A 27,012-nucleotide genomic window follows, 5' to 3' on the forward strand; every position below is an offset into this window, starting at 1 on the left:
CATGTTTTTAATAAATGCTTTTAATGGAAATTAATGAGAGCACATCATTCCTGAAATATTTCTGAACTGATATAACTGTATTAAGTGTAGATGGAAAAAAACCAGACTTAGACATGATTCTATTAACATAAAAAATTTTTAAAAATTAGTAATCTTCTGAGGTTGGCTTGAATAATGTTTAAAACAATTTAAATGGCCACATAACTAACCTAGTTCTACCAATGAGAAAACTCAAATCACCCTAACCAACTTTTTTTTTAATTGTGCAATGTATATCATGATACTGCTCAAATATTCGTGGCTTATTTTATCTCAAATCTGCACATCGAATTCTCGGTTGAATGGATTTGGGCTTTTAGTTTTACTTTTCACTACCTGGTTTAAAAGGAAAAAGGACTCAACATTATAGCAGGCACCAAACTTGAGAGAAATAGTATGAAGGACTTAGAACATGAATTCTTTTTCAGTCCCAAAAGAGATGCTGTTCCAGCAAGAGTCGGGTCAAAGGGCTGGGCACTGCTGGGGCAGGTCACATGGCTGATCTGGGGTGAACTTGTTTTGTGAAGAAACAGATGATTTCTAGCTCTGAGGCTGTTGTTCCTGTACCTTTTTAGCAACAGTGAAATCCATTCCAAAATGACAAGTAAAAGAAAAGAACATTCTGAATAAACTGCAGATGAATGAAGTTTTCCCCTGCCTCCTTGAGAATACTATGAGCGTCTCACAAAGGGGGTCATATCCTGTTTCTTTCTCTGGTTGCTACAACTGCGGTTTGTATATTGGCTGTATCACTAATGTGAATTTATAATCCAAAAATGCCAAAAGAAGAAAAATCAGTACTCCTTCACAAATATGCATTTTTCTTCCCTAACTTTCATCAACAAGTGCTGTTTTAAGTCATCATTATTTTTTTTTCTGCACTGGAAGCAAATCTCCACGTCTATTTCATATCCTGCTAGCACAGAAGGTGAAATACTGACATCAAGGAAAGGAGTTGCAAGTTCAGCATTAATATAAACCAGGCAAACAGCACTGGAATATTTATAACTCAACAGTGCCCCCTAGTGTGCCTATAAAAATTTGCATGAGCCCAAGATTCAAAATAATCCTGTTTGGAAAAAAGTCAATTAAAAGACATTAATAAATTTATCCTTTTAAACAATCAAGGGATTTGTCTTTGGGGGTAAATCTATTTATTTTTTCCTCTTTTTTTTCTTTTTCCTTTCTTTCTTTCTTTTTTTTTTTTTTTCTATTTAACAAGATCCATACATTACTTTCAACTAACAATAGGTCATTAAGAAAGATCAGATTCGGGTAGAAGGAAATGGCATCAAAACACGTGGAAAGAGATAATCCAAAATACAAATATGCATTCTGAAAGAAGGATAGAGAGAGAGAGAGGAGGAGAAAGAGGAGGAGAAACAGACCCTGATTGCCTCCAGAGTATACCAGCTAGACGGAATATGAAGAACTTGGGTGACGATAATACGGTGTTTTGTTCTGAGCCGATACTCAGCTTTGTTAGTTTCTCACAAGAGTTCATATTATCAATGTTCTTCTTGCCCACCTGCTAGCATCAGTAACCTCTGACCACCAGTGCTCTTCACACGTCTATGCAATTACTGGTGCTTTCCACCAATGCCCCGAAGTTGGAAATTACTTTTCTCTGCTTAAATGATCATAGCTCTTTCCAGAAGTTTCTGACATCTGAGGGGTTACAACATTTTTGGATCATGAAAAAAGTAATGCTATGATAACTGAGAAAAAGGTATTCAGCTGAGCCAAAGGCACCTGGCTAAGAACCCTAGAATGTCATGCCCAAAAGAATTCCCCCTGCTGAACCCAAATGACATCCCAAGATGGAGATCCATTATGCATTTCCACTCTCAGAGCTTCATTCTCTCCTTGTTTCACCAAGAATTTATGTAGAGTTCTTATCCCCTCTTTGTTTGAATCCTACTGTCCTCAACACTCCCTTCACTTTCTTTCAAGGAAGAAATCTTGGCCTATACTCTACCTCCGTGTCCTCAAAAATGTTATGCAAATAAAGCTTCATCATGTCCACTACATGGAAAAACACCAATAGAACCTAAATTATTTGAGAAGAGAAATCTAGGCCTGATAGAATAAGGAAAACTCTCATAGTTACACACCAGTTGTAAATTAATATCAAAACCCCAATGTATATGTGTAGGTTCACTGTACATAATTCCCCATGACTATTTAGCAGATAAGTACTTCTTTTCCCATTTTGGTGTTTTCAAAAGGTTTGATTTTTCAGAAGTATTCCTTCCACGTACTGCTTTGGAAATACGTTTTGATGAAGTCAATCACGTTTGACCATTACATGCAACATTCCATTTTCCAAAATGGGGGGGAGGACAGGTAAGCAGACCCATCTATCTTAACAGAATTAATTCTTACTTGTGTGTATACTCTCTGTATCATGAAACCACAAGGCATAATACTGAAAGACCTTTAGCAGTTTTCAGACCAACACAAGTTATTCCCGAGACAGAGGTTAGTGTGTAAAAATGTTTGTTAGGGAGTGCTCTGAAGATAAACACCTGGGGAAGAGAAGGGAGCAAGATGAGGTGGAAGTTGGGCAGTCATACAATATAAACAGAAAGAAGCCTTACCTGATTCTCTGAGGAGTTCCAAAAGTTGGATTACCCTTCAGAACCATCCCAAACTGGGGCAAGAGGGCTGGACTTTTATACCCTTGTATTGAACAGTCATTGAATGTGACCACCTGGGAAGAGGGCATGACCTTGTCAAGGCAGCTGTCTTCAGTCAAGGTGATCCTTTATGGTGGCTGAGAGCTGAGAACTGGCTGCTGGCAGCATTCTCTACAGCTGAGAGTCTTTCATTCCTGATGGAGATTCGGATCAGCACATTATAGCATCCACTGCAAGAACTCAGATCCATGCAGTGCCCTATAGGTCCTTATCTCAATAAGTATATGTGTTTAGATTAAAAATAATAGCAATTTTAAATATCGAACAACAAAAATCTCAAATATCAACACAGAAGACGACAGGTAGGAATAACGGAGGAACTATATACATTTTTTTTAATGCATCTTGTTAAAGGGAAGAACGTCCTGGTAGACTGCATCGTTATTCTAACTTTTCTCTCTTTGCTTAGTAATAGGATTATACACCCATGCTCTCTGTCGTGTAATTTTGCAATGCCCTCTTAATATCCTGGAGTCTATTTCTTCACCCCTTGACTCCGTGCTTAGTAGCCACTATGAATCAACCAGAGACTTGAAAGGGGCTTTCAGGATTAAGCTCACTCTTTTGTGTCTCCACCACTGCTATTAGAAGAACCTGCCCCAGCTCCCCTACTGTTCCCAGAAAAGAATGAGAGACACATGGAGCAGAACCACCCAACCGCCACAGCCTGAAGCAAAGCTATTCCAACCATCCCACAGAGCTACAGCGAGTAGCAGAGCTGTGCCACCACGCCTAGTCTACATCAGCTGAACCTCAATTCAGTTGCACAGCTGCTTGAATGGTGAAAAAGACTGCTATTGTTTGGGTTTATTTAGGTTATTTAGTTTGTTAGAAAACATCATCATAGCAATAGCCAAATGATACAGATGTAGATATTAATTGATAGACATTGTTAGCTCCAGGATATTAAGAGGGCATTGCAAAATTACATGACAGAGAGCCTGGATGTAAGCTTAAATATGTGTATGGCATTATTTCTTCTAATAGCAGGAAAGAATAGAGAAACAATCAATTCGATAATGAATAGAGGGGAATGGGGAGACAAATGAAAAAAGGGAGAAGCAAGAATGAGTAAATAAATAAGAGTAGAAACAAGCCTAAGTATATCATAAATAACAATAAATATGAAGAAGTAAAATTTATATTAGAAGACAGACTCACACACTGAGGAGCCTAAAAATAAACTCTTGCTATTTTTAAAAAACAGGCTCAAAATAACAAGACAATGTTGAAACAAAGGTATGAGAAAAGATATATCTCACTTTGCTGTATACCTGAAACTAACACACTATTGTAAATCAACTATACTACAATTTTTAAAAAGATATATTAAAAATGCTTAATGGAAAATAAACTGTAACAATATTAATGTCAAATTGAATATAAGATGAAACTTACTAGAGGGACCCAAGAGGATTATTACATATTAATAACTATGCAAGCACATTTCAATACATCAGGAAGATACAATAATCATGATTTTTTTACGGATTTAAGTGAATAGCTTTGAAATATATAAATCAAAATCTAATATAAAAAGCTTCTGCACAACAAAGGAAATCATTAACAAAATGAAACCTATGGAATGGGAGAAAATGTTTGCAAATCATATACCTGATAAGAGGTTAATTTCCAAAATACATAAAGAATTCATACAACTCAATAGCAAAAAAAAAAAATTCAATTAAAAAATGGGCAGAGGATCTGAATAGACATTTTTCCAAAGAAGGCATACAGATGGCCAACAGGTACGTGAAAAGGTGCTCAACATCACTAATCATCAGGGAAATGCAAATCAAAACCACACAGAGATATCACCTCACATCTGTTAGAATGGCTATCATCAAAAAGACATGAGATAAGTGCTGGTGAGGATGTATAGAAAACAGAACCATTGCACAGTGTTGATAGGAGAGTAAATTGGTGCAGCCACTATGGAAAACAGTATAGAGGTTCCTCAGAAAAATAAAAATATAACCACCATATGGTCCAGCAATTCCAATTCTGGGAATATATCCACAGGAAACAGAAACACTATGTCGAAGAGATATCTGCACCCCCATGTTCATAGGAGTATTATTTATAATGACCAAGAGATGGGAGCAACCTAAGTGTCCATTGACAGATGAATGGATAAAGAAGTTGTGGTATATAAGGAACATTCAAAGAATAAAAATATCTCTTGGAAACTAAAAATATGATCAAAACCAGGAAAAATTACACAGAAAAGTTGGAAGATAGAATTAAGAAAATCTCCCAGAGGATAAACCAAAAACACAAAGAGAGATAAAAGATTAGAAAATTAGAGTACCAATCCAGAAGTTCCAACATAAATAATAAAAGTTCCAGAAAAATAGACAAAAGAAAATAAAGGGAAGAAAATCATCAAAGTATTTTGTTTAATGTCCCAGGATGTGGGTTTTAATATCGAAAGTTTCCAGGTAGTACTCACAATGGGTGAAAAAAATCCATACAAAGGCATATCATCAAGAAATTTCAAAACATTTAGAATTCTATAGCCAGACAAACCATCAACAGAACAGATATTTTCAGACATTCAAAGTCTCAAAGAAATTAGCACTTATGCACCTTTTCCTGGGAAGCTACTGAAGGATGGTCATCAAAACAAGGCAGTAGGGAGGAGATATGGGGATATATGTATATGTATAGCTGATTCACTTTGTTATAAAGCAGAAACTAACACATCATTGTAAAGCAATTATACTCCAATAAAGATGTTAAAAAAAAAAAAAACAAGGCAGTAAACCAAGAAGGAGGAAGACATCAAATCAGGAATCAGGGAACACAACCATAGTCAGAGGCAAAAGCAACCCTCGGGCTAATATAAAGAGAGACCCAAAAATCATAGTTCTATACCAAGTCTAAAGAGTGGCCTGTAAAGACTTAGCAAGTTAGAAGTATCCGAGGAAAGATTTCTTCAAAAGATGAAATTTATAGAATAATTAATGTATGTGAATATATTGAAAGAAAATATACACTCTGGCTGGTGTCTGGGTTTGAGTTAATTAAAAATAACATTTAAAAAAGCATTAAAAAGGCAAGTATTAACTCTAGGGAACATAAATTGTTGTGCGAGAAAGGAAAAGTAATTCTAATAAATTAAAAGCACGCAATAAATTAGAAGAAAATATATGATATTCTGCAGGAGCTTAGAAAAATACAGCAAATCTTTATGTATTGCCATGATGCTATTTCTAAGACACATTGTTAATTTTTAAAAGCAAATTATACAACAATGCAAACAGTATAACATTTGCATGAAACCATATACATAAAGTTGTATTAAATAACTCTATACCATTTCTATACCATATGCCAATAGTAGCGTTATTCAAAATGTGATTTGTGTACTAACAGTATCAGCATTATCTGAGATCTAATTAGAAAAGCACATACTTACTTCCCACCCCAAAACTACTGAACCAGAATTTCTGAGTTGGGGGCTGTGGAATCAAGCCACTTGCTCTCCAGGTGATTCTCAAGCACAGTCAAGTTCAAGAACTACTATAGTATTGCATAAAGTTCTGATTAGAGGAATTACCTCTGGGGTGGGGGTCTGGGACCAGTGTGAATGTATTCAAAGGAGAATTCTGCTAAAGCATTTCACTTTAATAGTTTTTACAAGAATATATTTATTCATTGACTGTGCAATTTAAAAATACAACAGAAGGTAAAATAATTTTTTTCAAGGATAATGTGCTTACAAAATATTTGCATAAAATATGACTCAACCCCTGTTTATCAATGTCTCTCTTAAGTTGGAATGCCATTTTCCAGATGTAAATTCCATCCATCCGGCACTAACCTTTGTCTTTTGGCTGAAAAACAACAAATGCTAGAAGGAAAATTTTAAAGAATTTTGATGAGCTACTAAAGCTCTTCTTGAAGCACAGCTGGTAGGCAACCTGATACTGGAAGTAGCCGCCCCTGGACCAGGACTGCTCAGAATAATTGCTAAAGTAGGTGGTACATTCCATCTAAAATTAACAGGCATTGTGGACATAGTTCTGACCCATATGCAGTAGGAGGGGACTAGCCCTTGATTTGTTCTGGGCAGTGTGCTACTATTAATACAATGTCAAAGGAACTTTCTTCCCTTACAGTGGGTCAAGAGGATAAGAATACAGGCATACCTTGGAGATATTGTAGGTTAGGTTTCAGGCCAACGCAAAAAAGTCAATATTGCAATAAAGCTAGTCACATGACATTTTTGTTTCACAGTGAATATAAAAGTTATATTTACACTATACTGTAGTCTATTAAGTGTGCAATAGCACTATGTCTAAAAAAAAGTACATACCTGTGGAGACAGAATGGTCCCTGTCATTCCAGTAAATACCGAATGTTGTGCACCATCAAGCCATCAGCCACTGCAGACCCTTCCCCTAACCTCCCCCGCACCACGGTGCACCCTGAAGGGAATTCAGGATGGAGAAAAACAGGAAATATTCTGTGCTCAGGACACTGGCCCTAGACAGATAAGATGCATATCTAAGGAATCATTTCAATGAGCCCAGACTCTTCCATCTTCCCATACATAGAAAGCACTTAAATCATTAACTTGAGATGTCTGTTTTTGTTATTAGCAGTAATCTTTTGATGTTCGATTACATGGGTTTGTTCGGTTCCTTTTTGTTTTCAGCAAAAATTCCTATGTATCCTGGCTCCTTCCTTACCTCTTCAGAACAGTTCCTCAGAGCCATCTGAGAGGCTGTCCCCGGGGCTATCAGTCCTCAGTAAGGTCTCCTAATAAATCTTAACTCGCAACTTTTAGGTTGTTCATTTTTCTTCAGTCGACATACCTTAATTTAAAAATACTTCAGTGCTAAAAAAAAGTGCTAACCATCATCTGAGCCTTCAGTGAGTCATGATCCTTTTGCTGGTGGAGGATCTTGCCTCAGTGCTGATGGCTGCTGACTGATCAGGGTGGTGGTTCCCGAATGTGGAGGTGGCTTTGGCAATTTCTTAAAATAAAACAATGAAATTTGCCGCATCAATTGACTTTTTCTTTCACAAACGATTTCTCTGTAGCATGCAATGCTGTTAGATAGCATTTTACCCACCGTAGAACTGCAGCAATTCAGTTACGTCTTCAGGGTCCACCTCTAATTCTAGCTCTCTTGTTATTTCCACCACCTCTGCAGTTTCTTCCTCCACTGAAGTCTTGAACCCCTCAAAGTCATCCATGAGGGCTGGAATCAACTTTTTCCAAACTCCTGTTCATATTGATATTTTGACCTCTTCCCATGAATCATGAATGTTCTTAATGGCATCTAAAATAGTGAATCCTTTCCAGAAGGTTTTCAATTGACTTTGCCCAGACCCATCAGTTACGGCTTTATGAGGTGTATTTCTCACATAATAAGACCTGAAAGTTGAAATTACTCCTTGATCCATGGGCTGCACAATGGATGTTGTGTTAGCAGGCATGAAAACATGAATTTTATTGTACATCTCCATCAGAGCTCTTGGGTGACTGGGTGCATTGTCAAATGAGCATTAGTATAATATTTATTGTGAAAGGCATCTTTTTTCCTAAGCAGTAGGTCTCAACAGTGGGCTTCAAATATTCAGTAACCCATGTTGTAAACAGATGTGCTATCATCCAGGCTTTGTTGTTCCATTTCTAGAGCACAGGCAGAGTAGATTAGCACAATTCTTCAGGGCCCTAGGATTTTCAGAATGGTAAATGAGCATTGGCTTTAACCTTAAGTCACCAGCTGCATTAGCCCCTAACAAGAGAGCCAGCCTGTGTGCTGAAGCTTTGAAACCAGGCATTGACTTCTCCTCTCTAGCTATGAAAATCCTAGATAGTATCTTCTTCCAATAGAAGGCTATTTTGTCTACACTGAAAATCTGTTGTTTAGTCATCTTCATTAATTATCTTAGCTAGATCTTCTGGATAACTTGCTGCAGCTTCTACATCAGCACTTGCTGCTTCACCTTGTACTTTTATGCTACAAAGACAGCTTCTTTCCTTAAACCTCAGGAACCAACCTCTGCTAGCTTCCAACTTTTCTTCTGTAGCTTCCTCACTTCTCTTAGCCTTCATAGAATTGCAGAGAGTTAGGTTCTTTCTCTGGCTTAGGTTTGGCTTAAGGGAATGTTGTGGCTGGTTTGATCATCTATCTAGACCACTAAAATTTCCTCCATTTCAGCAACAAGACTGTTTTCACTTTCTTATGATTCATGTGTTCACTACGGTAGTGAACCTTCCTCCAAGGACTTATGCTTTGCATTCACAACTTGGCTAACTGTTTGGCACAAGAGGCCTAGCTTTCAGCCTATCTCAGCTTTTGACATGCCTGCCTCAGTAAGTTTGATCATTTCTAGCTTTTGATTTAAAGTGAGAGATGTTTGAATCTTCCTTTCACTTGAATACTTAGAGGCCACTGTAGGGTTTTAATTGGTCTAATTTCAATATTGTGTCTCAGGGACTAGGGAGACCCAAGAAGAGGGGAAAAGATGGGGGAACAATGGTTGGTGGAGCAGTCAGACAACACACAACATTTATGGATTAAGTTCACCATCTTATATGGGCACAGTTCATGGTGCCCCAAAACAATTACAACAGTAACATCAAAGATCAGAGATCACCATAACGAATATAATAGTAATGAAAAAGTTCATTTCAAGAATTATCAAACTGTGACACAGAGACATGAAGTGAGCAAATGCTGTTGGAAAAAAATGACATTAATAGACTTGCTCAACCCAGGGTTTCCACAAACCTTCAATTTGTAAAAAAAAAGAAAAACACTACCTGCAACGTGCAATAAAGTGAAGCACAATAAAGCAAGGTTTGCCTGTAGGGGGAAATGTTGTATAGGTTAATCTGAAGGCCCATTTGAGGAAAGGAAATAGAAGATGAAGAAAGAATCATACTGGGAAGGTACTTCTTTGCTCAGGGAGCAGTAAAATGCACGCACACCACTCTACCTAGTCTTTCTCTCATTCCAGATGCTCCACTACTCCTCTGAGAAGATCTTCCCATGGCCCCTTGAGGAGCAGCTACTTGACTTAGCTCTCCAAATAACACTAGAACATACTTTTGTTGACAAAATTTACCTAACCAAGATAATCATAATGCTTTTCTTTCTCTATAGCACCTCAGTTCTTCTTTATGACACTATTCCCACTACACAAGTACAGGTCACAGGCCAGTTCTGACTGCCCTGGAGGGAGCTGTGTTTCACTGGGCTTCATTACAGTTTAGAACCCATGTGGCCCTGCTGCCCTGGAGGTGCACACAGGTTAAATAAGACACCGTGGGATTTAGCCCCACGGGTAGGCAATAGGTTTGCAGTGAACTTGGGAAAATCCAATTGAGACTTATTAGTAGGGGAACTCTTCTTCTCAGAAAGTTTCCTAAGGGGAATTTGAAGTGCCTTCAAAGTGAAATGATTCTATTTATGAGTAACAGTGCAATATTGAGATGTGGGGGTGCTTCAGAGTACTCATAAAATGTCCAAGGAAAGTATTACTCTCAAGTTTAAGAAATTTACTCCATTTTATAAATTACAAATACTGTAAAGTTTCATACTCTGATGACATAATGATGGATACAGGTCACTATACATTTGTACAAACCCATAGAATGTACAACACCAACAGTGAACCCTAATGTAAACTATGGATTTTGGGTGACTATGATGTGTCACTGTAGGTTCATCAACAAACATACCATTCTGGTGGGAATGTCGATAATGGTGGAGGCTAAGGGGGCAAGAGCAGGGATTATATGGGAAATCTCTGTACCTTCCCCTAAATTTTGCTGTGAACCTAAAACTACTCTAAAGTCTTAATGAAAAAAAAAGGGCCAAGTTACCCATATTGAAGAATTAAGGACATAATAGAGACAATAAAATAAAATAATTAAAATGGGCAAAAGACTTGAATAGACATTTCTGTAAAGAAGATATACAAATGTCCAAAAAGTATATGAAAAGATGCTCAACATCACTAATCATGCTAATCATCACTAATCACTAATCATCACTAATCATCACTAATCAAATATGAAAAGATGCTCAACATCACTAATCATAAATGCAAGTCAAAGCCACAATGAGATACCACCTCACCGCCATTAGGATGGTTAATACAAGAAAAACAAAAAACAAAAAATACAAGTGTTGGCAAGGATGTGGGGAAATTGAACCCTCGTGCACTGTTGGTGGGAATGTTATATGGTGCAGCTGTATGGAAAACTTAACAACTGTTATGGAGGTTTCTCAAAAGACTAAAAGTAGAACTACTATATGATCCAACAATCTCACTTGTGCATATATATCCAAAAGAACTGAAAGGAGGATCTCAGAGAGATATCTGCACACCCATGTTCACTGCAGCATTATTCACAATAGCCAAGAGGTGGAAGCCACCCAACTGTCCATCAATGGATGAATGGATAAAGAAAATGTGGTATATACATACAATGGAATATTTTTCAACCTCATTAAAAAAAGAAATCCTGTCACATGCCACAACACTGATGAACCTTGAGGACATTATACTATGTGAAATAAGCCAGTCACAAAAATACAAATGCTGTCTGATTCCACTTATATGAGGCATCTAGTCAAATTCATAGAAACAGAAAGTAGAATCATGGTTGCCACGAGCTAGGAGGAGGAGAAATGGGGATTTGTTTTTCAGTACGTATAGAGTTTCAGTTTTGCAAGATGAAAAAGTCCTGGAGATGTGCTGCACAACAATGTGAATATACTTAACACTATGGTACTGTACGCTTGAAAATGGTTAAGATGGTAAATTTTATGTATGAGTTTTTTAATCACAATTAAATTTTTAATTTAATTAAAAATTAATAACAGTATTAAGTCTTCCAATCCATGAACATGAAATATTTTTCCATTTATTTAGGTCTTCTTTTCTTTCAACAATTTTGTAGTTTTTAGTGTACAAGTCTTGTAATTCTTAAATCAAATTTATTGCTAAGTGTTTTACTCTTTTTGATGCTACTACAAATGGAATTGTTTTCTTAACTTCTTATTTGCATTGTCAACTGATATTGTATAGAAATATCACTGATTTTTGTGTGTTGATCGTGTATCTTCAACCACTGAGTTTGTTTTCAATTGTATAGAATTTTCTATACATAAGATCATGTCATCTACAAACAAGGATTATTTATTTCTTCCTTTCCAATTTGGAAACACACAAACTACCAAATCTGACTCATGAAGAAATAGAAAATATGGACCCGCCTATAACTAGTAAAAATATTGAATCAATAATCAAAATTCTCACAACAAAGATAATCTCAGGACCAGAAACTTTACTGGTGAATTCTGCTAAACATTTAAAGAAGAATTAACACCAATGCTCTCAGACTTTTCCAAAAAATAGAAGAGGAAGAAACACTTCCTAAGGCATTCTATGAGGCCAGCATTACCCTTATACCAAAGCAAGACAAAGAAATCACCTAAAGGTTTGTTATCATCATGATGTATGGTAATACAAAAGCATTATTTATAATGTGAAGTGATTGTTCTGCCTTGGTTTTTAGATTTTTTCACACGTCTTTCCTGTTAGATTTTGGACTCCTTAAGGACAAAAAAACATGTTTTGCTTATGTCTGCGTCCTCCATGACACCCAAAAAAGCACCTCACACTCATTCAGTATTGAGTAAATATCTACTGAATCATTAATGAATAAACAAATAAATTAAAATGTATTAGTATTGTTTAAATCACTTGAAAAGAAAACTACAGACCAATATCCCAGTATCTATTTGTCAAATAGAAATAGAGAATTGAGGAAAAGGCCTGAAGTAATCTGGTGGAGGTAAAGGCATACTGCTAACTCTGCCAAGTGAAAACAGATGGTTTTTTGTTTTCACATTTTTGAGAGAGGGAGGGAGGGAGGAAGGAAGGAAGCCACCACTCTAATAAGGTCTAGAAAAGTAGCTGCAATTAGAACCACCATAAAAATAAGTATATTTTAATTCATTTTCATTCCCCAAAACCTGTCAGTCTTCTGCACCTACCAATTTGGAAAGTTGAGGATGTGATAGAAATCACCACTCCTTGAATCTTCTAAGACTTTGATTTCCTTTTTTAAAAAAATTTAAGTATAGCTGTGTTAATTTCTGCTGTTCAGCAAAGTGGCTCAGTTATACATATATATATACACATTGTTTTTCATATTTTTTTCCATTATGGTTTATCACAGGATATTGAATATAGTTCCCTCCCTGTGCTATACGGTAGAACCTTGTTGTTTAGCCATTCTATACATACCAGTTTGTATCTGCTAATCCCAAACTCCCAATCCAACCCTCTCCCCTCTCTCCCCCTTGGCAACCATCAGTTTATTCTCTATGTCTGGGATTCTGTTTCTGTTTCATAAATAGGTTCATTTGTGTCATATTTTCAATTCCACATATAAGTGAGATCATATGGTAGTTGTTTTTCTCTTTCTGACTTACTTCACTTAGCATGATAATCTCTAGATGCATCCATGTTGCTGCAAATGGCATTATTTTGTTCTTTTTTATGCTAAGCCTTTGATTTCTATGATTCCACCAGGAATGCAATATGGTCTTTTTTTTTTTTTTTTTTTTTTTTTTTTGGCTGTGTTGGGTCTTTGTTGCTGCGTGCGGGCTTTCTCCAGTTGCGGGCGAGCAGGGGCTACTCTTCGTTGTGGTGTGCGGGCTTCTAATTGCAGTGGCTTCTCTTGCTGTGGAGCACGGGCTCTAGGCATGCAGGCTTCAGTAGTTGCAGCATGTGGGCTCAGTAGTTGTGGCTTGCGGGCTCTAGAGCACAGGCTCAGTAGTTGTGGCACACGGGCTTAGTTGCTCTGCAGCATGTGGGATCTTCCTGGACCAGGGCTCGAACCCGTGTCCCCTGCATTGGCAGGCGGACTCCCAACCACTGTGCCACCAGGGAAGTCCTGCAATATGGTCTTTAATGTTATAATTTGGTAGCAAAGAGAAGTTCCAGGGGTCTCAGCTTGGATTTTCCTACTATAATGTTCCTTATTCCATAATTCATAGGGCCAACGTGGGGATGTACCACTTGTTGATAATATCTATTCCAAATATTACATGCAAACTGAGGAAGTAACCATGGGGCTGTTTTCAGAGTTTCCATGTGTGAACTTTGAAGTGAATCTCAGTCACCTGCGATTCATAGGCAGACTCACTGACATATATTCTGCAGTGTCATTCTGGGTCTTTAGGAATTGGAGTAAGTTCTGCATGAATGTCCAAGAATCCAGAAGTGTTCCCATTTCACTGTACAGTCCTTCTGAAATCAAGTTGTAGCAGGAAAAATAAAGGTCCCAAAGATGTCCACATCCAATCAGGATACAGAATCAGAGAATATGTTAGATTAGATGGCAAAGAAGATAAAGGTTGCAGATGGAACTAGGTTGTAATCAGCTAACCTTAAAATAAAGAGATTATCTGTCTTGGTCCAAGGTCATCACAAAGGTCCTTAAAACTGGAAGGAGACAGAAGAGATAGTTAGAGAAAGAGATGTGACGACACAAGCAGGGTCAGAGTGATGCAGTATGAGGAAGACTGGACTCATCTTTGCTGGCCTTGGAGATGGAGGCAAGGGCCATGCATTAGTCTGCTCAGGCTGCCATAATAGAGTTCCACAGACTCGGTGGCTTAGATAACAGAAATGTATTTTCTTATAGTTCTGGAGGCTGGAAGTCCCTGCCTCAGGTATGAAAGAGAGGATAGAGAGAGAAAAAAAGCAGTGGGGACTCTTCCCAAGCTCGTGGGACCACAGTTCCTCCAGTCAGGAAGAAGGTTCTCTTTCCTGCCCAGCCACCACTGCTGGTGCTGCCACTGTCACCACAGGATCGCCTGGGAGTTGGCCCAGAGATAATTTTTTTTAAATCAGGAAATTTCCTTTGCTCCCCATTTCTCCTTTTCAGACCACAAAAAGGGAGCTTCTCTTGGAGCTTCTTCTATCTTTCTCTCTGAACCCAGTGTGTAGGTTTGGGTTTCAGGCTGCCCTTGAGTCTAGGCCAAGAGGTGCTGGATAGGTGGAGGAGAGAAAGAAAAAAAAAAAAAAATCACCATCAGTTTGTTGGTACCTTGTGTTCTAGTTTCCTTCCCAGGTCTGTGTGCTACCATTTATTTTTCAGAGCCCTCAAATGACTGGTCCATGCATTCTGTCTAGAGTTTTTAATTGCATTCAGTGGGAAAAGCAGGGTAGAGTGGGCTTATTTCATCTTGATCAAAACTGGAATTTGTCTTCTGGCTTCTGCCCTCTCCCTGCTTTAGAGGTTGCTCCTTTTCAATGCCGCTTTGTTGGTTTTTCTTATTTGATGGGCTTTAAATATTAGTGTTCCTCTAGTTTCACTTAGGCAATTTTCTCACTGTATACTCTCTCCCTAGTTAAGTTAACCATGTTCAATACTTAAATTATTATATATATGCAAATATGTCACAAGTTTATATCTCCAGGCTGATCTTTCTTGTTAATTCCAAACTAGCATATCCAACTGACTCCTTGATATCTCTTACATATCTCAAAATCATGACAAATTCCACATGTCTAAATTACAACGCATGGTTTACCCTTCAACCCCCAAACTTGGTCCTCTTCAAGTATCCCTGTGGCAGTTAATGACATATCAGCCTTCTTTGACACCTGGAAGTCACCTTTGGCATCCTCATCTCTCTCACCACAGGAATGGTCAAGTACCTATTTGAAGAGCCATCAAAAGTTTATTATATGTATATTTGTATTCAACAGATATTCACTGAGCACTTGGTCCTTCACAAAAAGTATGCACCGAATGTCTTCCCTATGCCAGACCTTGCGCTAAGCTCTGGGTCTACAGTGGTAAATGAAATTGATACAGTCCTTGCCTCAATGAACCCACAGACTAGTGAGAGAGATATTAAACAAGTAAACCCACAAATTATTATCAAATTTCAAATTGTGATAAGTGCTTTTAATAAAAGAAGACAGAGCACAACACTTTAATAGAACTAAAAGGAATTTGGGGTTCCCAGAGCAGAGGATGTAAATGGTGGGTAATCAGATTATGAAAGTCTGTGCATGACATCTTAAGGACTTCAAGCTTAGGGTAAGAAGAAGCCACTAAGGGATTTAAACGGGGAAATGACATGATCTGATTTTTTTGAAGCATAAATCTGGTCATATCATTCATTCAGGAACTGACTCTGTCAGAGGTGGTTTTACCTTCTCTGTCAAATATATTCCTCTTTTTAATGATACCTGACAAGGATCCCTTACCTGAGAATCTATAAAACTAATGATTGTAATTAGTACTGGTTGAGATGGAATCTAACCCAAATGACAGAATGTACCATTTGCCAATAATGAACTTTAGTATTGCCTGTAATACATGAAACACATTTATATTTATATTCGCTTGTTGTTTTTCACAGTAACTTTATGTAACATATCACTGTAACTACTGTAACTCCTAATCTCTTAGCCAAGAGCTACTAGGGAGATATCTGCCAGGGTTCCATCCTGGGTCCTCTTCTGACATCAGGATCATTTATAACCTACTTCAGTGACCCATGTCAATACACTCAGTTCCCTGTGTCAAAGCTGATATACTAATTACTAAGGGTGTTCAGTCTCTGTGTCTTCAAATTCTCATAGCTCATTCTTTGCAGTAAAGATTTCAGCTACTTCTGTAACTCTGGTTCTTCCTGTTTATATTTGGTACCACACATATTATAACTAAGTCTAGGAGGCAGACAATTCATTCTACTCTACTATAAAATCCAGCTCTGCTACTCTAATAAAAGCCTACTATCAAATGTCACTTCAAAATGATTTTGAAATTGCCAGGAAATGAGTGTGGTAGTTGGGTTGAAAAGGTTGAGGTATCTAAGAGAAAAAGAATTACTTCTAGGATGAAAGCTTCCTGGTCAGCTCTCCCCTACCATCCTAAAACCATTTACTCAGGGCTTGTTTCCATCCCCCACCATCAAACATCTCTTGGCAACAACATGTGGCACCAAATTTGTCCCCTTGCTCCATCATCAGAATTTTGCCATGGGATTATTTCAAGTGTCTCTCTGTGTGGGCTACACATCCAGGAACATGTAATAGAAGCCGCAGATCCAAGGGAATGGTATAAGAGTTAAACAATCCAGAACTCAACGTCCAATACTAAAAGTTTTTAGGTCTTTCATATTTTGAAATTTTTCAAGTGGATTAACCTTCCTCCACTCAAAACCCTCTCCCCTTCCCTACTGTAGAAGTGGAGGTAGGCAAGTGAGAAGGTACACATGGAGGCAGAAAGAATGGGGGAAAAAACAAAAGGAAAAGGAAAAATGGATAAATAAGAGCTATTTCCACTTTTCTTTTGGAATGATAGGTTTTCACTGGAAATAATGTCTCCCAATGTATGGTCATCTTATAACCTATTTCAGAGTTTCTTGGGGATCTATTATAAGTGCAGATTATCAGAATAATCTGATAATATTAGATTATTACTGAATCAGAACATCTGAGAGTAGGGACCCAGAATCTGCATTTTTAAGAAGCAATATTTTCATACAAATAAAAGATTTAAAACAACAAATGTAAATATTGTCTCTGTGATTGTTGGATATTAACAAAGCAATAGACCTTCTGGCCCACGCTGTTTCTTCTTCATAATTTTCACAAATGGTACCTACTTTTCAAATAAAGAAATTGGTTGAAAGCTGATAAATTTATTAGTTTACTGGATGACTGCTGTAAACAAAACGTACAAAATAACAGGAACCCATGACTTTGTGAAGTCAATCATCCAATGAAGAAAAAAAACAAACACACATAAAAAAAAGACCTAATTAGTGTATGGGTGGTATACTGGCATAGGAATTCATACAATTTGTGCAAGTATCTAGGTGCTTAGAAAAGCAAGGTTGGCAGCTGAGCAAATCAAGTAGGCATTGCTGCCTTACTCAGGAAGTCAAGAGTTTTAATGAGTTTTGAATGAGGAAGGGTAATTAGGGAGCCACTCAGTGTGTAGAACAAGCTCTGGCGAAAAAGTCCAAAGGATAAGGGTTGCAGTTCTGGTCCTACAACTGTGATGTTGAGCAAGTCTTTTAATTTTTCATTGATTCTGTTTCACTGATTCTGCTTTCTCGCTTAAGTAAGCAAGGCCAATCTCTATTGTTTCTTTGTTTGTTTATGCTCTCACCTCATTCTGGAAAGGATTTAAGGCAGAAATGATAGACAAGTTTCTTCTGCACCAACATTCACTGACTCTAAATTCATACAAGTTTCCTTCTGGAGCAAATGTGTGATGACCCTATAGCCCCAAACTTCTCACAACCATGCGACAGAAAAGACAGAAATTACTACCAAATGCAAATTGGAACCTATTATCGCCCATAGGCAATCACTCTGTATACACCTATCTCACAGCTGTAAGATGACAGAACTCAAGTTCAAGTCAGTGTTCTAAGGGTGAGTATATTGTCTTGAATCTCTCTGGTGAGTTCTGCCAGGAGCATACCCCTGGCGAAACCGCAGGCCCCCAGTCAGAGATTTTCCTGTATTTGCTGCAAGTATATTTGGCCCAGCACTTTTTTCATAGCATCTTTGACTTCCTTGTTTCATAAACTGTAAGTTATGGGGTTCAGCATAGGGGTAAGCACTCCATAAAGCAACGAGATGATTTTATCTATTTCTTGTGAGCCTGACGAAGAAGGCTTTAGGTACATGGAGAGTGCAGCCCCATAATACAAGAACACCACAGTTGAGTGAGCACCCCAGGTAGAAAAAGCTTTGTTTCTTCCCTCTGCTGAGCTGATTCTCAGAATAGTGGAAAGGATGGCGACATAAGAGATGCAAATTAAGAGCATTGGAATGGGCAGGAGGAGCACGCTAAATACCAGCATGATCGTGTCCATGAGCAATGACCTTGTGCAAGCTAGCTTCAGCACTGCCAGAATTTCACACATGACGTGAGGGATGAAATTCCCAGAGGGGTATCTGCAGGGTGAAGCTGGTTTCCAGCAGGGCTGTCAGAGAGCCCCTCACCCAGGAGACAGTGGCCATCTGCACACAGACCTGCCTGTTCATGATGACGGGGTATCTCAGCGGCTTGCAAATGGCCACGTAATGGTCATACGCCATCACAGCCAGGAGCAGGCACTGCTCCTGGAGCCCAGAGCAAGGGACAGATACATCTGTACAGCACACCCAGAAAAGATGATGGTTTTCTGGGATGACAGCAAGTCACCAGCAAATTGGAATAGAAGCAGATGTGTAACAAATATCCATGAAAGAGAGATTTCCAAGGAACAAGTACATGGGAGTTTGAAGGCATGAATCTAGGATAGTGATTAAGAGTGCTGTTGCCCAAGAGGGTTATCAGATGCATTATAAGGCTGAAGACGAAGAGAACAATCTCTAACTTTGGGTATCTAGAAAAACCTTCCAGGAAAAAAAAAACTCCAACTGGTGAGATTTTCGCCTTGCATTTGCTTCCTTTCACCTGTAGTTATTCTAATATTATTCTATTCATTTCATCTGAGGACAGAAAGAGAGGGATAAAGTATAATGTTCATTGAGTTAAGAAAACACTTTCGAACTTATTTTCACTATTATAAGCACAATTTTACCATAAGAAATCACAGGACAATGTATCTATCAATCTAAGAGGAGGGGAAACAGGTTTGGCCTGTGTCCCTCAGTGGTGGGTCAGTGACTTACAGACGAACCAACTAGAGCTCAGCCAGCTTGGTGTTGGGTCTGAAGAGCACAATCAGTAGATTAGAAGTCTCTTCAGTTTTCTTTGCCCTTCTTTCAAAACAAAATTTAGAAAAGAGTGAATTTGAAAACAAGAATAAACAAATTTAATATTTGAATCTCAGCTCGTAATCCTTTGCTTGGCACACAGCAGGTTTTCAGTAAAGATTTGAAAATACTGAGTAATGAAAAATATGAAAGAACATTGAATACGCTATTGAGCACTAATTAGAAAAGTTAGTCAAATAAATGAGGAAAATAAAGCACATTTGTAAAAATAAAAACCAGTAATGATCTTCACTGGAAGAAGAGGAGGAATGTTGAAAGGAACAAATAAATGAGTTTTAAACTAACACCTATGAAGTTCTGGGTCTAAATGAACTCTGTCCTTTCCAGCTAACAGCTTAGAGGTCCACACACTTGTTTTAAAAATGATGACATTGTTTGAAGCACTGTGGATACCCATTCTGATTCTATGTAAGAGCCAGTTTACAAGTCATGTCAAATAACCTACCTCATTTAAACACTATTACATCCCCTGTACAGTTTCATTCATTATTGGGAGCCATACCTTTGTGAGTATGTAAATAGTTCTAAAAATTATACCCAGGCAATACTCTTATTATACATTAAAACTCATGAAGATCCAGAAAATGCAGAAGTTAAACTCCCTTTAAAAATTATCTTAAAATCTCTTGGCAACAACATGGATGAACTTGGAAGGTATTATGCTTAGTGAAATCAGTCAAAGACAAATACTGTGTGATATCACTACTTGTGGAATCTAAAAAATAAAACAAACTAGTGAATATAATAAAAAATTATAGATCATCTAATTATATACCAGACACTTAAGGTTTTATTTCTTTTTTTTTTACATTTCACATTATTAGCCAAAAAAAAAATTACAAAAACTTACCTTGCTTACGCACTGATATTGCTCTTTATCACCATCAATCTTCTTCCTTTCCCCACTAATTCTTTTCTATTTTCAAATATACTGTTCTTAAAAATTCCCTTCATTGTCATGCTACATATGTAAATTGCCATCCTATTTTTGCTCTTTCTTTCACAGGTAAATTCCTTAGTTATATGGTTTATCTTACAATAGTTCAGTCTTCACTTTCTCATCACTAATACAGTGATTATTATCATTTGTCTCCCAGTTCTTCATATTTAAAAACCTGGTCTAAATGGTTATGGTGAAAATAATAATGGTGTGAGCAATACCTTATACATGGCCCTATAACAGTGGCATGATATTTGTCAAATACTTTTCATTATATTACATTATTATCTCTGACCTCTTCCCCACTGTATCACATATCCAGGCTATTAGCAAATCCTGTCATTTTTTTTTTCTGTTTTAGTCATCAGACCTCCAGCAGCTTACAGTGAGGTACAAACATTATCAGTAACCCTGAATACTCTTTTGAGTATTCTAGAGAACACTTGTCAGTACTACTGCCCTCTGCGGCACCTGAGCATGCAGTTTTTGCTTTTCTTCCTAAAAGCTCCATTTTTACTACATCCCAGCAGTTAGTTCTTACTCATTTGTTAGTTAAGAGATGATTTCTTAGGGACTTCTCTGCTAGATTTTATATTCAACAAATTTCCTACAAAAACTTTATTATATTATTGTAAGAGATGATTTCAAAGAAACAATTTTTCTGTGCTATTCTTAAAACTAGTAAAGAAAACACAATTTTTTTCAAACATCTTTATTGGAGTATAATTGCTTTACATTGTTGTGTTAGTTTCTGCTGTATAACAAAGTGAATCAGCTATACGTATACCTATATCCCCATATCTCCTCCCTCTTGCGTCTCCCTCCCACCCTCCCTATCCCACCCCCCTAGGTGGACACAAAGCACAGAGCTGATCTCTCTGTGCTATGTGGCTGCTTCCCACTGGCTATCTATTTTACATTTGGTAGTGTATATATGTCCATGACACTCTCTCACTTCGTCCCAGCTTACCCTTCCCCCTCCCCATGTTCTCAAGTCCATTCTCTACGTCTGCGTCTTTATTCCTGTCCTGCCCCTAGGTTCTTCAGAACCTTTTTTTTTTTTTTAGATTCGATATATATGTGTTAGCATATGGTATTTGTTTTTCTCTTTCTGACTTACTTCACTCTGTATGACAGTCTCTAGGTCCATCCAACTCACTACAAATAACTCAATTTCATTTCTTTTTATGGCTAATATTCCATTGTATATATATGCCACATCTTCTTTATCCATTCATCTGTCGATGGACACTTAGGTTGCTTCCATGTCCTGGCTATGGTAAATAGTGCTGCAATGAACATTGGGGTGCATGTGTCTTTTTTAATTATGGTTTTCTCAGGGAATATGCCCAGTACTGGGATTGCTGGGTCATATGGTAGTTCTATTTTTAGTTTTTTAAGGAACCTCCATACTGTTCTCCATAGTGGCTCTATCAATTTATATTCCCACCAACAGTGTAGGAGGGTTCCCTTGTCTCCACACTCTCTCCAGCATTTATTGTTTGTAGATATTTTGATGATGGCCATTCTGACTGGTGTGAGGTGATACCTCATTGTAGTTTTGATTTGCATTTCTTTAATGATTAGTGATGTTGAGCATCCTTTCGTGTGTTTGTTGGCAATCTGTATATCTTCTTTGGAGAAATGTCTATTTAGGTCTTCTGCCCATTTTTGGACTGGATTCTTTGGTTTTTTTTATAGTGAGCTGCATGAGCTGCTTCTATATTTTGGAGATTAATCCTTTGTCAGTTGCTTCATTTGCAAATATTTTCTCCCATTCTGAGGGTTGTCTTTTCGTCTTGTTTATGGTTTCCTTTGCTGTGCAAAAGCTTTTAAGTTTCATTAGGTCCCATTTGTTTATTTTGTTTTTATTATCATTTCTCTAGGAGGTGGGTCAAAAAGGATCTTGCTGTGATTTATGTCATAGAGCGTTCTGCCTATGTTTTCCTCTAAGAGTTTTATAGTGTCTGGCCTTACATTTAGGTCTTTAATCCATTTTGAGTTGATTTTTGTGTATGATGTTAGGAAGTGTTCTAATTTCATTCTTTTACATGTAGCTGTCCAGTTTTCCCAGCACCACTTATTGAAGAGGCTGTCTTTTCTCCACTGTATATTCTTGCCTCCTTTATCAAAGGTAAGGTGACCATATGTGTGTGGGTTTATCTCTGGGCTTTCTATCCTGTTCCATTGATCTATATTTCTGTTTTTGTGCCAGTACCATACTGTGTTGATTACTGCAGCTTTGTAGCACAGTCTGAATTCAGGATGCCTGATTCCTCCAGCTCCGTTTTTCTTTCTCAAGATTGCTTTAGCTATTCAGGGTCTTTTATGTTTCCATACAAATTGTGAAATTTTTTGTTCTAGTTCTGTGAAAAATGCCATTGGTAGTTTGATAGGGATTGCACTGAATCTGTAGATTGCTTTGGGTAGTAGAGTCATTTGCACAATGTTGATTCTTCTAATCCAAGAACATGGTATATCTCTCCATCTGTTGGTATCATCTTTAATTTCTTTCATCAGTGTCTTATAGTTTTCTGCATACAGGTCTTTTGTCTCCTTAGGTAGGTTTATTCCTAGGTATTTTATTCTTTTTGTTGCAGTGGTAAATGGGAGTGTTTCCTTAATTTCTCTTTCAGATTTTCCATCATTAGTGTATAGGAATGCAAGAGATTTCTGTGCATTAATTTTGTATCCTGCTACTTTACCAAATTCATTGATTAGGTCTAGTAGTTTTCTGGTAGCATCTTTAGGATTCTCTATGTATAGTATCATGTCATCTGCAAACAGGGACAGTTTTACTTCTTCTTTTTCGATTTGGGTTCCTTCTATTTCTTTTTCTTCTCTGATTGCTATTGCTAAAACTTCCAAAACTATGTTGAATAATAGTGATGAGAGTGGGCAACCTTGTTTTGTTCCTGATCTTAGTAGAAATGGTTTCAGTTTTTCACCATTGAGAACGATGTTGGCTGTGGGTTTGTCATATATGGCCTTTATTATGTTGAGGTAAGTTCCCTCTATGCCTACTTCCTGAGAGTTTTTATCATAAATGGGTGTTGAATTTTGTCAAAAGCTTTTTCTGCATCTATTGAGATGATCATATGGTTTTTCTGCTTCAATTTGTTAATATGGTGTATCACATTGATTGATTTGCATATATTGAAGAATCCTTGCATTCCTGGGATAAACCCCACTTGATCATGGGGTATGATCCTTTTACTATGCTGTTGGATTCCATTTGCTAGTATTTTGTTGAGGATTTTTGCATCTATGTTCATCAGTGATATTGGCCTGTAGTTTTCCTTTTTTGTGACATCTTTATCTGATTTTGGTATCAGCGTGATGGTGGGCTCGTAGAATGAGTTTGGGAGTGTTCCTCTCTCTGCTATATTTTGGAAGAGTTTGAGAAGGATAGGTGTTAGTTCTTCTCTAAATGTTTGATAGAATTTGCCTGTGAAGCCATCTGGTCCTGGCTTTTGTTTGTTGGAAGATTTTTAATCACAGTCTCAATTTCAGTGTTTGTGATTGGTCTGCTTATATTTTCTATTTTTTCCTGGTTCAGTCTTGGAAGGTTGTGTTTTTCTAAGAATTTGTCCATTTCTTCCAGGTTGTCCATTTTATTGGCATATAGTTGCTTGTAGTAATCTCTCATGATCCTCTGTATTTCTGCAGTGTCAGTTGTTACTTCTCCTTTTTCATTTCTAATTCTATTGATTTGAGTCTTCTCCATTTTTTTCTTGATGAGTCTGGCTAACGGTTTATCAATTTTGTTTATCTTCTCAAAGAACCAGCTTTTAGTTTTATTGATCTTTGCTATTTTTTCCTTCATTTCTTTCTCATTACTTTTGATTTGATCTTTACAATTTCTTTCCTTCTGCTAACTTTGGGGGTTTTTTGTTCCTCTTTCTCTAATTGGTGTAAGATTAGCTTGCTTATTTGAGATTTTTCTTGTTTCTTGAGGGAGGATTGTATTGCTATAAACTGCCCTCTTAGAACTGCTTTTGCTGCATCCCATAGGTTTTGGGTCATCGTGTTTTCATTGTCATTTATTTCTAGGTATTTTTTTATTTCCTCATTGATTTCTTCAGTGATCTCTTGGTTATTTAGTAGCATATTGTTTAGCCTCCATGTGTTTGTATTTTTTACAGATTTTTTCCTGTAATTGATATCTAGTCTCATAGCTTTGTGGTTGGAAAAGATACTTGATACGATTTCAATTTTCTTAAATTTACCAAGGCTTGATTTGTGACCCAAGATATGGTGTATCCTGGAGAATGTTCCATGAGCACTTGAGAAGAAAGTGTATTCTGTTGTTTTTCGATGGAATGTCCTGTAAATATCAAGTAAACCCATCTTGTTTAATGTCATTTAAAGCTTGTGTTTCCTTATTTATTTTCATTTTGGTTGATCTGTTCATTGGTGAAAGTGGGGTGTAAAAGTCACCTACTGTTATTGTGTTACTGTCTTGCTAGTTGTTTGGCATAGGGTGTCCAGTACTGGAGCTTGCTGGTCATTGAGTGGAACTAGGTCTTAGCGTTGAGACAGCGATCTCTGGGACAGCTCTCGCTGATTGATATTACGTGGGGCTGGGAGGTCTCTGGTGGTCCAGTGTCCTGAACTCATCTCTCCCACCTCAGAGGCTCAAGCCTGGCAGCTGGCCAGAGCACCAAGACCCTGTCAGCCACACAGCTTTTTGGAAGTCTGAGGTCTTCTGACAGTGTTCACTAGGTGTTCTGTAGGAGTTGTTCCACATGTAAATGCATTTTTTAAAATTAATTAATTTATTTATTTATGGCTGTGTTGGGTCTTCGTTTCTGTGTGAGGGCTTTCTCTAGTTGCGGCAAGTGGGGGCCACTCTTTATTGCAGTGTGCGGGCCTCTCATTATCGCGGCCTCTCTTGTTGCTGAGCACAGGCTCCAGATGCGCAGGCTCAGTAATTGTGGCTCATGGGCCTAGCTGCTCCGCGGCATGTGGGATCTTCCCAGACCAGGGCTCGAACCCGTGTCCCCTGCATTGGCAGGCAGATTCTCAACCACTGCGCCACCAGGGAAGCCCCCTGTAAATGCATTTTTGATGTATCTGTGGGGAGGAAGGTGATCTCCACGTCTTACTCCCCCGCCATCCTGAAGGTCCTCTCTCTTCACACCTCTTGTAGCTAGAGGATCCACACTTTATCTGGAAAGGACATAAATCTGGCAGTCTCACTTCAGGCCTAGCTCATCCACCTTTTTTCCCTTTGTGCTTAGTCTGTTTCACTTGCTCATAGCGGGCCCCGTGCAGAGGCCTTGCCCCCCGCCCTTCAGACCAGAGTTCCTCGTGAAACGGCTGAGCCGACACCTTAGCTTGGGACGTGTATTGAAGCTCCTCACAGGACACTCCCACAATTTTTTTAGAATGAAAAATCAGCCCAGTTGCCTGCAACTTGATATTTTCTACTGTTTAGAAATAGTATCCAAGAAAAATTCAATTCCCTGCACCAATTCCAAATAAAATATTATTTATGATATACTTCATAAAGTTAGCTATGTGCAAGAAAGAATGAATGCATCTATGTTAAATATGTTAAACATATTACATGAAAGTCAAAAATGCAATTCATTTTTTTCAAAAGTATTGACTGTTACCTCAGTAACTAAAAATACCAAAGTATAACAACTGAAATACTATGTAAATTTAAATCACCTGTTGTTTTGGGGAAACACCTGTTGTCCCTGAACAATTAACAGTTCAGCAACTATAATACGCAGAGGTTTGAAACTTCAGCTCCTTCAGGGATAATGTCCCAAAGATCCAATTATATCAAACTTTTAAAAACTGAGACTGAGTGAACCACAGTTCCCCCAAAATAATTTCAAAGAACTCATAAAAACAGAGTCTTCTACTCCTCCCTGTCCAACCTAGTTATATCAAAATTTTTTTTTCTTGAAAGATTACAGTGTAGAATACTTAACAGTATATAGAAAAAAGGTATCCCTAGAATTCTAAGACATGTATTTTTTTCATTGGTGAAACTACATGTATTTTTTTTTTTCATTTGTGAAACCGCTCTCTACTTTTCAGAGATTAAAGGAAGAAAGTTTACTCGTTAAGCCACTTGTCCCAACGAGTGATCAGAACTTTTATTCAATTACACATATTGAGAGGGCCTTTAAGCAACGGAACACCTCCACCCACACCTTGGTTTCTAAATGAATGCAATTCTCAACTAATAGGAAACATATTGTAGCTCCTTAGAGAAATGGCTGATGCCAAGGCTAGAGCAAGAATAGGACAAGATTAGCTTGGAGTACCTTATTGCACTAGAACATAAGGAAGTATGCAAAGAACAACTGGGATATTTCAAAAGGCTATAGGAGCCCACTTGATGAGGCTCCCATTGGCCAGGTCTGGGACAGATTATTTTGAGCATCAAAATAAATAATGGTAAAAATGGATTATAATCCATAGAATGAAATAAGAATGCATGAATTCTTTTGGAAGGAAGGAAGGGAGGTAGGGAGAGAGGGAGGGGAGGGGAGTGGAAAGGAGGGG

At 37.8% G+C, this 27,012-nt stretch overlaps 1 protein-coding gene across 1 annotated transcript; it reads right to left on the minus strand.

Annotated features, from left to right (window-relative positions):
- OR2K2 (olfactory receptor family 2 subfamily K member 2) lies at positions 1-26,989 on the minus strand. The gene is given in 7 exon segments (XM_082404179.1): positions 1-18,337; positions 18,341-18,707; positions 18,709-18,884; positions 18,887-18,974; positions 18,976-19,074; positions 19,076-19,176; positions 19,178-26,989. Coding segments are annotated over 7 exon segments (936 nt in total). The 5' UTR covers positions 19,208-26,989; the 3' UTR covers positions 1-18,262.
- Between the last annotated feature and the right edge of the window lie 23 nt (positions 26,990-27,012).

This window comes from Balaenoptera borealis (assembly GCF_965194805.1).
Source record: "Balaenoptera borealis genome assembly, chromosome: 8".
Taxonomy (NCBI): domain Eukaryota; kingdom Metazoa; phylum Chordata; class Mammalia; order Artiodactyla; family Balaenopteridae; genus Balaenoptera; species Balaenoptera borealis.